Genomic DNA, 14,131 nt, shown 5'->3' on the forward strand with positions numbered 1-14,131 from the left:
ACACAGACACGACAATTGTGAGGGGGTATTGCAAGTTTCAAGTGTGTTTGATACAAACAGGTTTATGGTAACACTTCAGTTAGTCTATATCCTTCACCTTCAACTTCTGGGATTGCTCCGGATGCATGTATTTTCCGTTCCCTTCCGCTTTCTTTGTGTTGGAATTTTAACTTTGGGGGATTTCTGAGGACTACGGTTAACTGCTCCTCAGATCTCTGCAGGGTAAATCCAGACAGCTAGCTAGACTATCTGTCCAATCGGAGTTTTCTCTCGCACGACTATTGCAGCAGCTCTGTACGGAGTTTAGCACCGCCCATGATGATTCTGATTGGTTTAAAGAAACATTTTCCTCCCATCCCCGAATGCTATGTGGAGTAGCCAGACCCTCATCCAAAGCTTTCTGAAGGAAGGTCTGGCTACTCATACACATAGCATATCATTCAAGACTACACTTTAGTAATCCTGAGGTGACTCAGGTCATCTGTAAGTGGGGCGTCCACCTTAATTTGAGCTGTTTTTGACTGAGGTCTGTCACAGGTTTATCAAGCATTTGTTTTTCAGATATAGCTTGTAAAAGCCAAGCAGGTTCAACCCAAATACTTGGCATGTGTACAACAGCTTCCAAACACAAACAGCTGGAAGTGTATATGCTAAAATGTGCTTAAAAACAGCACAAAAGCACAAAACGGTTTCAAGCACAGACTCGTGAAGCACGACAAGTTAGAGCACATAAATGTTAACAGTGGTTGTTATGATCTGAGGTCTCAGGTCACTGGTTCTTGACGTTCTCATTGATTGGTTTCGTGTTACATTCATTGTTGATGAGGTGAAACAGACAGTCGTGTTTATACTTGCACACATCCTCACAAACGCTTTAATTCATCTCTGCACCATCACTACAACCACCACCAGCCTCTCCACAGACACTATACAGAAATAAAATGAGCCAAATATTTCACAAATTTGCAAACTTCCATAGCTAATGTTTTTTTGGTTTTTAAGTGAGTCGCTTTTACTGTGACTGTAACTGTAAAGGTGTATCTGTAGAAAACAGGTTGAGCAGCTGGCCCGAGGCCAACCCTGTCAAATACAAACAGAGATAAATGATGATGATGATAAATGTAGCTCTCACTTTTCTAATATTAATAATGTTTCTCTTCCACTCATTCCATCATATTTTACAAAGTCTTAGTGTTTCATTGTTTTGTTTGTTTTGTTTTTTAAAGGATTCATGGCTAGAAGTGAGATGATTTAGCGGATGAAACAGGCCATACAGTTAAATATTGAGTGAGAAACATTATTGAATATATACAGTGCCAATCAAATCGGTACATCTGCTGCTTTTAATAAAGCTATCTTTTTAATTGTCCATCTCAGTTTGTGTAATTCAACACATATGCCCTGTATATATCTTTATATGGGTGTTACTCCCTCACAGCTGAAGGTTTCTCCATTAGGTTGACAAATATGCCCAGTCAGTCCCGCCCAGAGGGTCAGTTCTGCATCAGTCCCCGCACATGTTTCTCAGATCACTGTAACTGAGCAGATTACTTCACGCTGAAACCAGCCTCCATCTGTTCTCAAACCCAGGGTCAGCAGAGCTAATACAGATTTCCAAAATATGTCATTTAGGGAATACAAATTATAGTCTGGATTTTATCAGTTAGCATTGGCGAGATACAAAGTACATATTTCAGAGTGTAGGTGTGGTATTAGCTTGGCAATAGAGCTGTAACAATTCCAAATGTTACTTATAATTGTCTCTGTCAGACAAATTTGAAAATATTTATTTTATGTGTTACATTTTCAAACAAAAACAAGTTTTGAATGAATCCCAGGATACATATTTTGGTTATATCACTCTAATGAGACCCAGATGTAATAACTCAAGTACACCATGCCTATGAAGTAAACCACGCCTGTTTACTATAATAAAACATTGTATTTTTTTCTTAAATGAATATAAAATTGACTATTATGACCAATGTTAGCAATTAATTGCGATTAAACAAAGAAATGGAGATTATGTAAAACATCTGCAATTAGACAATTACGTAATAATTGTTACAGGCCTACTTGGCAACGATGCATTTAATTCACCTTTTTCCCATTAACGTACACATTTTAATTGTTTTTTTAAATCTTTTAGTTTTCCCACTGTCTTTCTTATGATATATGTTACTATGGGCTTATTCTTATGGCTGCTTTTCATTTACAAAACACCTACAACAAAACCCATCTTGCCATCAACTAAATTTATTTAATCCAGACTACAGTTTAAAAAAAAAGGCTCTGAAGCTTTCCCTCCCAAAATAATGTCCACCATTGTAAAACTATTCAACGTACTTTCCTGGAGACTGGACTCACACCAATAGCAATACCAATGTTCTAATACCATAGAGGTTCATTATCATTAGAAGGTATTTATTATACAAAACAATAATGTTTTTGTGGATTTTATCATAAATCAAATAGTGATTGAGTAGGATTTATTTCTCTGAAGCAAATACAGAAATCTAAAATGAAACTCTGCATGTACTGCACTTATTCTGAATGTCAGTAATGCAGTTTTAAATTTCTTTTCTTACCTTGGAGATATATGCTTTGATGCCTTCGGCCAGTTTGATGCAGGGCTCCCCAAAGAGTTGGGCCAGCTGATCGGGGATGTCCTGGTCCTTATCCAGAGCATTCAGTAAACTCAGGCACTTCAGCTCCTCTGTGACCCCCTGGCTACGCACCTACACAACAAACACCAAACACAGATTGAAAAAAAGTTAGATCCTCACTGCCTTGTAGCAAACGGTAAACATACCTCTACAAGATATTTACAGCGTTGTTGGTCGATAACCATGGCTTAATTATGTTGACGAGCGCTGAACTTTCTGGGTTTCAGACATACTATGTATTCTCTGTTTTGGACCACAGGCTCTAAAGCAAAACATCAAATATACAGAATATATAGTCCATACGATTCCTCATTGATTTCAACGCAGGCTGTTTTGCCCTACAAGTGGAACTGAACAGTCTCCAAATAAATTGCATCTCTAAAACAGCTGTTTACACAGCATTCACAGAGATTAAAAAAGAGCCAAATTTAAATTTTGTAATCAATTAAGGACAATTTACAGCACAAAACATGAATGAAAGTGAAAAATGTCTGTACACTTAGATACTGGGAAAATGATCCAATCACAAATTCAAACATTTGCTGAATGGAACACCTTAAGATAAGACGCACATTGCCACCAACGTCATTAGGTAAAGAATAAATTAATTAAAACTTAAATCCATATTCACGATTAAATGCACAACGAACAAAACACCTAGGAATCCAAATCAGACGAGCCCCAAATTTGTCATGTCCGGCTCAAAACCATGGCAAAAAAACAGTGGCTGCAGCAAATAATACATACAACAAACATTACAACAACAAAGACAACTATTTGTCCAAATAATGCTGCGAAGTGTGGTAGGTCAGTGGTGTCCGCGTGTATGCATGAATGAGAAAATAGCGGCTGGAGTGTTGTGTGTTAAAAATGGAAAACAGAATAACAACGGGAAGCGTAGAGCATAGGGAACAGCGTTTCTCCTCTCTCTCGCCCCCTAAGTGGAACACGTGGGGTGCGTTGCGATACTGGAAACACCGAGAACAGGTGTTTCCAATAAATAATGACCCGACCACACCTACTGGCATCTGCAACTTGGAACACAAAGACAAACAGGCTGCCCAGCAGCCAAAAGAGGCGGGGTTAGTCACACAACCCTCGACTGAGCACAGAACAATAAAAGGGAATACAGTTCAAAGGCGAATTCTGCAAATGTTATTATTAATTAAAGTAACAGTAATTATGGATCTTGCTCTTTGATGCTATACGCCATCTCCTTTTAGTTCATGGGATGTCCGTGCACGTCATATAATCCTGCTGCTAAGTCAAACTAGTTGTCCTCCGTGCCGTCACTCTCTCTGCACATCTCTGATACAGTATGCTGCACTTTCAGCGTATCAGCAGTCTTCCTCTTGCATGGCTTTATTATTTCCCTGTTTGTTTTCTTGCAGCTTGTTCCTTTTGTCCCATCTGTTAAACTTTTTCTGTACATCCTGTGCTATTTATTTCTGGATTTGGTGCACATTTCCCAAAATGTACTTTCACTCCTGAAGTGCAACTGTCCTTCGGGGGACACTGCATATTCGTTTTTATGGTGACTTGTACAAAGAAACTGAAAGGGAAAAAAAGCACAAACCGTGGAAATCGGCGCAGTGAAAGAACCTGAGACCAAATGTAACCAAAACGATTTGGCACACGGACTGCCGGCTCAGGCAGCTGTAACGCAAATCCTTATGTCACACTGAGGGCATGCACGGTCGTACTGAAGACTTTCCCCTCACATATAGTGCATCCCTAATGAGACATCTAATTAGAGACAATCAACAGTTTCTCTGGGGCGAAGGAGAAGTTGTTTCTTTTCCCTTTTGCTACGCCTCCTGTTTGACAGCCACTTGAATCTGAAAAAATAAATGTTTTCATGTAATTTTGGGGCAGCACGGGTCGAATAAGACATCTTTGGGAACTGAAATGTAGAGAGAGGCTTTACTGTATGTAGCTCAGTTGTGTGTGTGTGTGTGTGTGTGTGTGTGTGTGTGTGTGTGTGTGTGTGTGTGTGTGTGTGTGTGTGTGTGTGTGTGTGTGTGTGTGTACCCTTCAGGGAGGTTGTAAGCGTCACGGTCTGAAAGTCCTGCTAATGACTCTATAACAAGCTATATACAGAGCTTGACTCCTTCACCCCTGCTCTTTATTTTTATAAATTTCTTTCCGCTTGACCCCCGCTTTCTAATGAAACCTGTTCCTTTTGTCTTCTTTCCCTGTAGTTTCTGCCTTTCATTTGCCTTTTCTTTCTCTTTACTTCTTTCTCTTTGTCTCAGCGATACTGTTCATGTTGATGCATGAGTGGATCTCCCTGTTCCTAGTGAAGATAGCGGTGTGTTTGTCTAAGTGTTTGTGTAAATTAGCCCCAACCAAGCGGGAAGGACGGGGCACTTACGGGAAAAAGAACTGGGTTTCTTTGAAAAAAGGATGGGGCCACATCTCAACCGTCTGTGCCCCAGTCCTGGATGACTCATGTCTTTAATGGCTTCACGTGTTTATTGAGGGATGAAACATCATAATGAGTCTAATCGGACACACATGTAATTGTTCCAGTCGGTGCACATTCCGGTTGCAAACTTCTATCCAGGTCAAATCTGGGAGCCTTGTTATGTCAAATAAGGGGAAATATACAAAGTGCATAAAGCTGAGCAGCAGGCTTCCCCAACTGTCTGAACTTTAGTTGTCCAAAAATCCAGAAATAAAGTACGATTTCAGTAAACTAACACGGCATTTGATACTGTAACAAAAGAGATGAGAGAGACAAAAGTGTTAAAGTCTGGAGTTTTGATTTATTTCTTCCTGTTGGCAGAGATTTGTGCACCTGGGATCATGCATTTGGGCAAAGATTACAAACCTGAAGCTTTTGTATGAGGCGCTTATTCATAGTCGGTGTATTACCTACAGTAGATTGTGGTCGGCACGCCCCCGAGGGCTGTTCGGTAGCAGGGTAAAGAGGTAAAAATATTCTCAGTAAATCTTACACATGAACAGATTTTTTGGGGGGGCATTTTCAGCCTTTATTTTTGACAGGACAGCTGAAGACATGAAAGGGGACGATGACATGCAGCAAAGGGCCGGAGGGCGGAGTCGAACCCAGGCCTGCTGCGGTGAGGAGTAAGCCTCCATATATGGGCGCCCGTGAATCTTCACTGATCTCCCGATTCGATTACGATTATCATGTCTTCGATTCGATATCTTGATGCATCACGATGCGTCAAATACATTTTTCTATTAAAGCCATGTAGGATATTTAATTCATAAAAATTCACAAAACATTCTGCAGTGCTCTAATACTAAATAAATTGGATACATAAAACTACAGCACTGAGCACATGGCACTTCCTGAACGTGCAAAACATAACAAGAAATGTTGTTAGGCCTACATTAAATTGTAAACAGAAATAATCAATTATGAGCCTGCCGATTATCGATGCAGCATCGTCCATGTCCACGATTCGATGCATCGATTATTTGATTAAATTCAACACCTATACTATCCGGGCACCCAAACAGATTTTTTATTTTTTTGGTGCGCCTTTTTTAGGTGGCTAAATGCGTTTAGCTGCTGTCCCCGTCCACAGCAATACATTGCTTAGCTTTTGTGTCGGTTCTTTAGTGAAAGTAAAAGTCCTGCATTCAAAGGTTTAAGTTGTATCAATCGTACTCATTAGGCATATTAGCCCCTTTTTATATACTGTACGTTTTCTCTATAATAATGCATCACATTTTTTAAGATAATCATATTTTGGGTGCATGTTTTAATCTGAAATGAAAAGTACAATATTTCCCTCTGAAATGTAGTGTACTAGAATCATAAAGTGGCGTACAAGTATTCAAGTGAAGTACCTCAAAGTATTTGCATAAAGGCTTATTTTAAAAAGTCACACATCCGTATACCCTTTATTGTCTTGGAAGTAATGCGACGTGATTAAAGGCAGAACAGTAGCTCATAATCATCTGCATACAATCGGGACACTTCCCAACAAAAACTGCTGACAGTGGAGCACGACAGAGACAGTCTGTCTATTGTGACGACAGCTACTACTGGCAGAAGTGTCGGGGAGGTTCACACATGGATGAGTGGATCGGAGTCCGTTCGCAGCAACACATGGAGCGAAAGTAGGCTTAGCTTCTTCCCGGCGCCTCTGCCAAAACACACTCCCTGCTTTGGTGGTTCTGGTTGAAGGATTAATTGTTATCGAGGAGTGTCTTTCGTATGTGAGAATAAAAGCTTTGACTTTATAGGGCATTCATGTGTGCGTTTGTGCATGTGTGTCCATTACGTTTTGACAGGGCCGGTAGGGAGTGCCTCGTCCCTGTTAGTGAGGAGATAAATGCTCGTACACATCACTGCCCTGAGCTAAAAACAAGATTAGGAGACTTTCTGCTCCATTGGTATATGGAGACGAGGCCAGAGGCTAAACCAAGGTATGCAGAGAGACATTATCATCACAATGAAACACTGTTTTTTCTCAGGGTTTAAGCTGCACAAAGAAACTATAGTCAGTGAGAAATGTTTACACTTGTTGCTGGTTAGGAGACAGTTTTGTATTTTAAAAATCTTTTTTCTTTCTGCCAATGAGTATAAACAACAGACAAGACAATTTATTTTCAGTTAGGGCATGAGAACTTTATACTGCTAAAGAAGCAAACATGATTGGCAAATCCATCACTTATTACATGAACTCTGAATACCTGATATTTTAGTTATTTAATTTTGATTTAAATTAGCAGATACTTGTAAACATGGCTAAGAGTCTCCAGTCACGCCAATCGGCTCTGAGCTGAATGCCAACGTCAGCGTGCTAACATGCTGATTTTAAGCAGGTACGAAGTTTACCATGTTTACCATCTTAGTTTAGCATGTTAGCATTTGGTAATTAACATTAAACACAAACTGCAGCTGAGGCTGATGTAACTGTTTTGCAGGTATTTGGTATTTGAAATGTCAGAGCATCACCGAGATTATTAGAATTCATCTCGAGCGCAACATGAATGTTGGTACTAAATTTGAATGGCAATCCATCCAACAGTTGTTGAGACATTTCGCTCCAAACCACAAATATTAACTTCATGGGGGCGCGAGATGAAAAGGAGTTGAATGACCAAAGTCATTAGAATTAATTTTTTGGCACCGTGGACATGTGTACCAAATGTGATGCCATTCATCCGAAAGCTGTTGAGATATTTCAGTCTAGACCGACTGCCTGCCATCCCTAGAGCCACACAGCCTGTTTGAGTTTTATCACACTAAACATATTACTGAGAGAGTTAGGGCTCAACATGTATGTTTAGTTTCCTTCCCACCGTGGTTGTTACTGTATTTAATAGGAATACACAGCAAACTGTCTGGTGTCTGGCTCTAACTGGAAGTCAGCACCACCACAGAGCCAAGCTGGTTCTTCCTTCTTCCAAGTTTGGTCTGGTTGTGTGTGTGTGTGTGTGTGTGTGTGTGTGTCATCATGGCAAAATGTTGTCCTGATTTTGAGGTGGTTTTAAGTACTTTGCCAGGTGTTTATAATTCTGTGGCCAGATTGTGTCATGGCAATAGCATCACCAACAGTGCAAGATGCAGTCACAATTTTTTTTTTTTACAAGTGTGTAGTGAAAGCCGATTTCGAGAACGGGTGTGGTCCAAGCAAGGAGGCCGTAGGTAGTTAATTGACCCCCCCCCTCCCCCCACCCAATTTATCCCCCTGATCTGACAATCGTGCAACATACATGTGTAGTTGACATCAAAATGAAGGCCGAGTTGATCTTCATTCAGGGGATCGTATCAGTTATTTATTTTTTGGGTTTAGTTAAACTGTTGAAAGGCAGAGAGGAAAATGTGAGGGATTCTGTGGGCCAGTAGAGACATGCAAGCCTCCGGAGATGGGGGACTCATCCTTACATCCTTACCATGCCCTGAGAGCATACAACTGGAACTGATCCACAGGTTTTAAACATGAACAGTTAGAAGACCCCCCCGCTCATGAGTGCGCCTTCAACAGAAGTTTCTCTTTGCCAAGTCTTGACTCCACTCGCGAAATTGCAAAACTGGTCCTATTAGCTATCATTTCAGGAACAAGTTACACCCCAATGATTCAACGTTAACAAATCAATAAACTGACAGCAGGTCAGCCTCGGCTGTTAGAATTGTAAAAGATCTCATGTGTTTTAATAAAAAATAACTTCACTTGATGAATTACTTTTAATTCCCAAACAAAGGTCTTTAGAGGAATCACAATCCTACTAGTAGCCCATAATCTGCTTTGCAGTTGTGCTGTTTTTATATTAAAACGAAATACTTCTCTCTTCACAAAGGGCATATATCCTTTTTTGGCAAATACTGTAACTCTTAAATTCTCGTGTCTGTAACTTGTCCCCCGAGCAGTGTATTTTCTCAGTGTGTTGACATCGATGGCTTGTCCTTTCCTGGGCTCTGAAGCAATGAGTCCGTCGGGCTGGTTTCAGCAGCCAAATCGCAGGCTAACACATGCTAAAAACATTCAGCAACACACAAAAGATCTGATGAAACTCCCAGGTGTGTTGTAAAACTAGGTTGCATGCCTGCGTACGATTCTGGCTCAGATGTAAGAAGAAAAGGAATGTATCTGTAAATATAATTTTCAGTGGACATTACCTCTGAATTTGTTTAGTTTCACTGACTGACAGAATAGAGGAGCTTTCAGTTGATTTAATAGCCTACACATGTTGGTGGTCTTCGACACTGGCTCCGGCAGGATTCAATTTCATAGTACGCACAACAACCGCCGGGCCTGCTACTAGGTAGGTTCCCCACATGCACGACGGCCCGCCACTGCAAAATGATTACTGACGCTGCTCCAGAATTTTATGAATTGTCATGAAGTCGCAGTGACACAACTCTGCAGAGCCGTCCGCTCTGCTGAACTCAAACGAAGATGTCGGTCGTCTGCTCTCTCTCCACTTTGAGGAAGAGCAACTGGCACAGTGACAGGATGTCAATCACTTGCGTAGTCATGAAAACCAAATAAAAAAACAGCGTGAGTACAGCATTTTCTCGAGTATCATATGACAGTTAGAGTAGTTTGGAAAATAGTTATATGGTGCGCCGAATTGGAATTAGATTGAGCTAACAGGCAATTCTGCTAGCTGGCAACACCAAAAAAATAAACAGAAATGTCAAGTACCAAAACTTGCCAAAACCAGTGTTTTTATTTAGACAATGTTCTTGTATTGTGACATCATTTAACGTCTCGATTAATTTGTGGTAATTTTATTAAATGATATGAAGGGGTATATACAAAAATATTTTCCTATTCCTCAAGCAGTATGATATCGGGGAAAACAAACCAAGTTTTGGGTTCACACATTGTACGGCGTCGTATTGACACCATGTTTACTACTAACAAATCGGTTTTTCTTGTTTTGTGAGGAAATCGCAGAGCTGCTGAAGCCAAACAAAAATGAGAAAACTGTCAAAATATTATGTTTGGGCTTTGAACCTGAACTGTAATTACTCATAGCTTATAATTACTGTTCTTTAAGTACAAGAGCTAAACTGGGATCGTCCCTGTTGGTCTGCTTTTGGAAATCATCGCGCGCGCACACACACACACACACACGCACACACGCACTTTTTATCCCCTCTTAGCCGGAAGACTTGCGGTTTCATGGCTGTCCACACTAAATTGGATGACTGGGCTCCAGAGAGATGGGAAGGGTCCACGCTGACGGAGCTCCTGTGATCCTGATGCCGACTCTCTCAGGAAGCAGTGAACAATGCTTCACTGTTCCCTCCCGTGTGTGTGTGTGTGTGTGTGTGTGTGTGTGTGTGTGTGTGTGTGTGTGTGTGTGTGTGTGTGTTTAGCTGGCCCTCGCTGGACACTAAACCATGAAAAGAATATCTCAGAGGGTTACTTTACTTGGAAACCCGGCTACAATTTTGTGTGTGTGTGTTGGTCTGGGAGTTCCTTGGCAGTCCAAAACTCTTATTTGAGGGGATTAGGAAAAGGAGAAGTTGGCCACGTAACTCAAATCCAGCAGGCCAGAGGTCTGGCTCAAGAGTGTATGTGTGTGTGTGTGTGTGTGTGTGTGTGTGTGTGTGTGTGTGTGTGTGTGTGTGTGTGTGTGTGTGTGTGTGTGTGTGTGTGTGTGTGTGTGTGTGTGTGTGTGTGTGTGTGTGTGTGTGTGTGTGTGTGTGTGTGTGTGTGTGTGTGTGTGTGTGTGTGTGTGTGTGTGTGTGTGTGTGTGTGTTGGGGGGAAAACAGCGAACACAGAGGGAAAGAGAGGGAGAGAGTTTACTTTCTCTGCTTTGTGATGAAACAGACAAGACAAGAGAGCGGTGGGGTGAAATAACAGCAGAGACCTCGCTGGCAGTGGCACTGCACATCAATCACTTTACCCAAACACAGAGGCAGGGAGAGACACAAGTGCAGGACTGAAATAAAACATACTGAGCATACAGCATGGTGGAACCAGCCTCATCATGTTGAGTTACACCCTGCAGCGTAACTCACAGCACATGCCTTACTGTAAGTGTCTGGAGGAGAAAAGGATTCTTGCAAGAACTGGCAGAGGTATACTATACAAGGTATATTTAAAATACCACATCGTTATTAATGATCACCGAGGTGATATGTCAAGACAGCGGACACTAGGGATGCACAGATTCAACGTTGACACCACTCGTGTGTAGTGTGTGGCTCTGTCTTTCTCGCCGTCCGAAACGTAGCCCCTCTGCGGTGATGTTTTAACACCAGTTGTTAAAAGACTGTCGCTATGTACACCTCTGATTTGCTAAGTGATTCAGATTGTTCTGGTGTTTACCCCGGGTGGAGAAACAATCAATCGTTAAGAGTTTTGTACGTTAGATAAAATAAAAAAAAGGGGGATTTAAATACATAGCCAGCCACAAGCATTTGGTGTCCGCCAGAGTAGGATCAGAGAGACGAAGCTGTACCGATTGTTGTGATTCGACCCACAGAAATAACAACTCTTGCATTGGCAAATTTCCTCGATCGTTGCAAAAAAAAAAAATGTAAGTGCTTCAAGCCTTGGAGTCGCAAAAACAAAAGACAGGTCTGTCTCATTAGTAGGCCCAAAACACTAAATGTCACCTTTTTAAAAAAAAACTGTAGGTTTCCTAAGATGTTGAAGTAGTGATGGGTGTGATCGGAGCAAGGGCGCCCGAAGTAGGGGGCAAAGTACTTCCCTGGCCCGATTTCGCATCACTGCTGGTGTGATCCCAACAGATTTAGTGAAAGTCTTATTTTGTCCATAAACACCCGCCCATATTTACTATGAGGTTGGTGAGCTGGTGATTTATGACCTTTGCACTTAAGCTACAACAATTTGACTGTTAAGATGAGACTTTGGCGAGTTTGTTTGGCCTCAGACATTTACACTCTGACTCTCTTTTGTGAAAACGGACCCAAAGCAATCATTAAAAACTGCACTGCGTGTAGTTTAAGTTCACCTCTACCAGTGGACCCATATGTTTGCATGAACATACAAGCTTCTTGTAATTGTGTAAGTGTGCAAGGGTGAGAATGAGTCCAGTTTTTATTTGCTAACGCATGTGTGTGTTTATGTACTTGCTTTTAAATGTGCGTGCGGGGGTTTATACTGTATCCATGATTTGTGAAGGTATTTCATGTAATAGCATGTGTGTCTTTTTCAGTTTATCATCCCTTCAGGGCTCCGGTGTATCTGGCTGACAGCCAGCGTGGTGCCGACGTTGATTTATTTGTTAAAGCTGTCCGATTCATCCCTGCCATACTTGAAATGACCAACAGCTTTCTCAACAATCCATCATGTTAGAGTGCGATCATGCCGGGAACTTTTTGATTGCCAACCATACACAAAGGTATTTACGAGAAAGAAAAAAAACAAGACCACTTTGATTATGAACAGTGGATAAACCGTGAGTTTCTACCTCACTTCGCAGTGCAGGCCAAGTTTTTGTCTGCAGTGAAAAGACAGACACTCCCCCACAGACTTGCCAGAGCCCCAGCACACATACAGAACAGATTTCTGAGCCAAAGGCACAATCATTAGGGGATTGGGGAGCAGAAACCACTGTTTTTAACATGGGATCGTGAAACCACATGCGTCCTGGCCTGGCTGCACATGTCAGCATCAGTTTGCTTCAAGGACCCACACTGTAGACAAAGAAAGGAACATTATCAAATGAAAAATGTCTATCAAGCTTACAAATAACACTATATGCTTTATATATGTCTTTACACCCCTCAATATTAATTGCTTCTGACATGGGACTTCAATCGGAATGTAGTCTGTTGCTCTGGATCCTCAAATCGCTGTTCACCCTGAAACCTGAGAACATCTCGACCCTGGCCTAAAGGTGATTAGAAACCACCCAAACTGATCCTCAACTTCCCCCCCGTCTCAATGGCTCACTTTGTCTTTGCTGAAAATGCCAGTCATCTGGGAATTTATGTTTGGTCTTTGTAAATGTCCCTAGATAACAGCAGCAGGTGCCTTTTTAAAATGTAGAGATGAGTTGGCTTTGTCAAGGCCAAGACATACTTTTTTCTGATGATCTGTATAAAAAGTGAAACTGTTTAAATGACGAGATGCTGATTCATGCGCGATGATGGGGGAGTTGTTTAGTTGCCCCTCGTTCCCAGAGCGCACAAGTGAAAGAGCCTTTACTATGAACAATGAATACTAAGTGCAGTTTTAGAGGATGTGCGGGTCATTCGTTTCTGTTTTGTTGATCAAATTTCTTTCTTAAATTTCTCTGTGACCAAGCCACAGAGCCACAGTTCTTTAGCTGATTTCTGTGAGGGTATGATTAACATTTCACGATTGCCATTGAAATTTCAATCACACCGTTGCCAGAAACTCACCGATTCAGGACTGCCTTTCTCTCACAAAGACCTCACTCTAAATCCTGTCTCTTTGAACTTTGACTTCTGCTCTTTCGACACTAATGATGATGGTGGCTTACACACAACCTTCAAAAAGCTGCTCTGATTGCAGCTTTAAAGGTCTTTTTAAAATGAGGAGGGAAGTCTTTTTAATCACCAGAAACAATCAAATCTATTTGTCTCAACACAACTCTGGAACTTCAAAAGCATGCAGCAGACAGTCCATATTTCTCTCTGCATTTAAACAATCAGTGTTTTATTGCTGCACATTTGGTTGCACACTCTAGGAAATAAATCTGTAAAGTAACAGAAAAGGTACTGGCAGCTTATCACCGGGACTTTGCCCCGTAATTAACTTGTTCGTACTGGGAAAGACAAAAAGAGACTTTCCCTATTGCCTTAAAAAATAACCACTTAGAAACTGATTTCTATCACACAATCAAAACAAAGACAACATGCCTGTTCAGAGAACCTTACCCACATCTTACCAGCCTACATTAAAAATTAGGTCTAGAGAAATATCTTTGAGATCTTGAGATTAATTCAAGGGACGGAGACAGACATGGTGATCAAATCTTTTCCAAGCACAGATACAGAAAAACTGAAGCAGGAAAAAAACAAAAAAAA

At 41.2% G+C, this 14,131-nt stretch overlaps 1 protein-coding gene across 1 annotated transcript in view; it reads right to left on the bottom strand.

The window, feature by feature from the left end:
• Window positions 1–14,131, bottom strand: part of tnfsf10l (TNF superfamily member 10, like) — a 56,215-nt gene that overhangs the window by 24,841 nt on the left and 17,243 nt on the right. Inside the window, exon 2 of the mRNA XM_028564357.1 lies at window positions 2,589–2,738. Coding sequence (XP_028420158.1) covers window positions 2,589–2,738 — 150 coding nt within the window. The remainder of the gene's footprint in view (window positions 1–2,588; window positions 2,739–14,131) is intronic.

This window comes from Perca flavescens, chromosome 19 (assembly GCF_004354835.1).
Source record: "Perca flavescens isolate YP-PL-M2 chromosome 19, PFLA_1.0, whole genome shotgun sequence".
Taxonomy (NCBI): domain Eukaryota; kingdom Metazoa; phylum Chordata; class Actinopteri; order Perciformes; family Percidae; genus Perca; species Perca flavescens.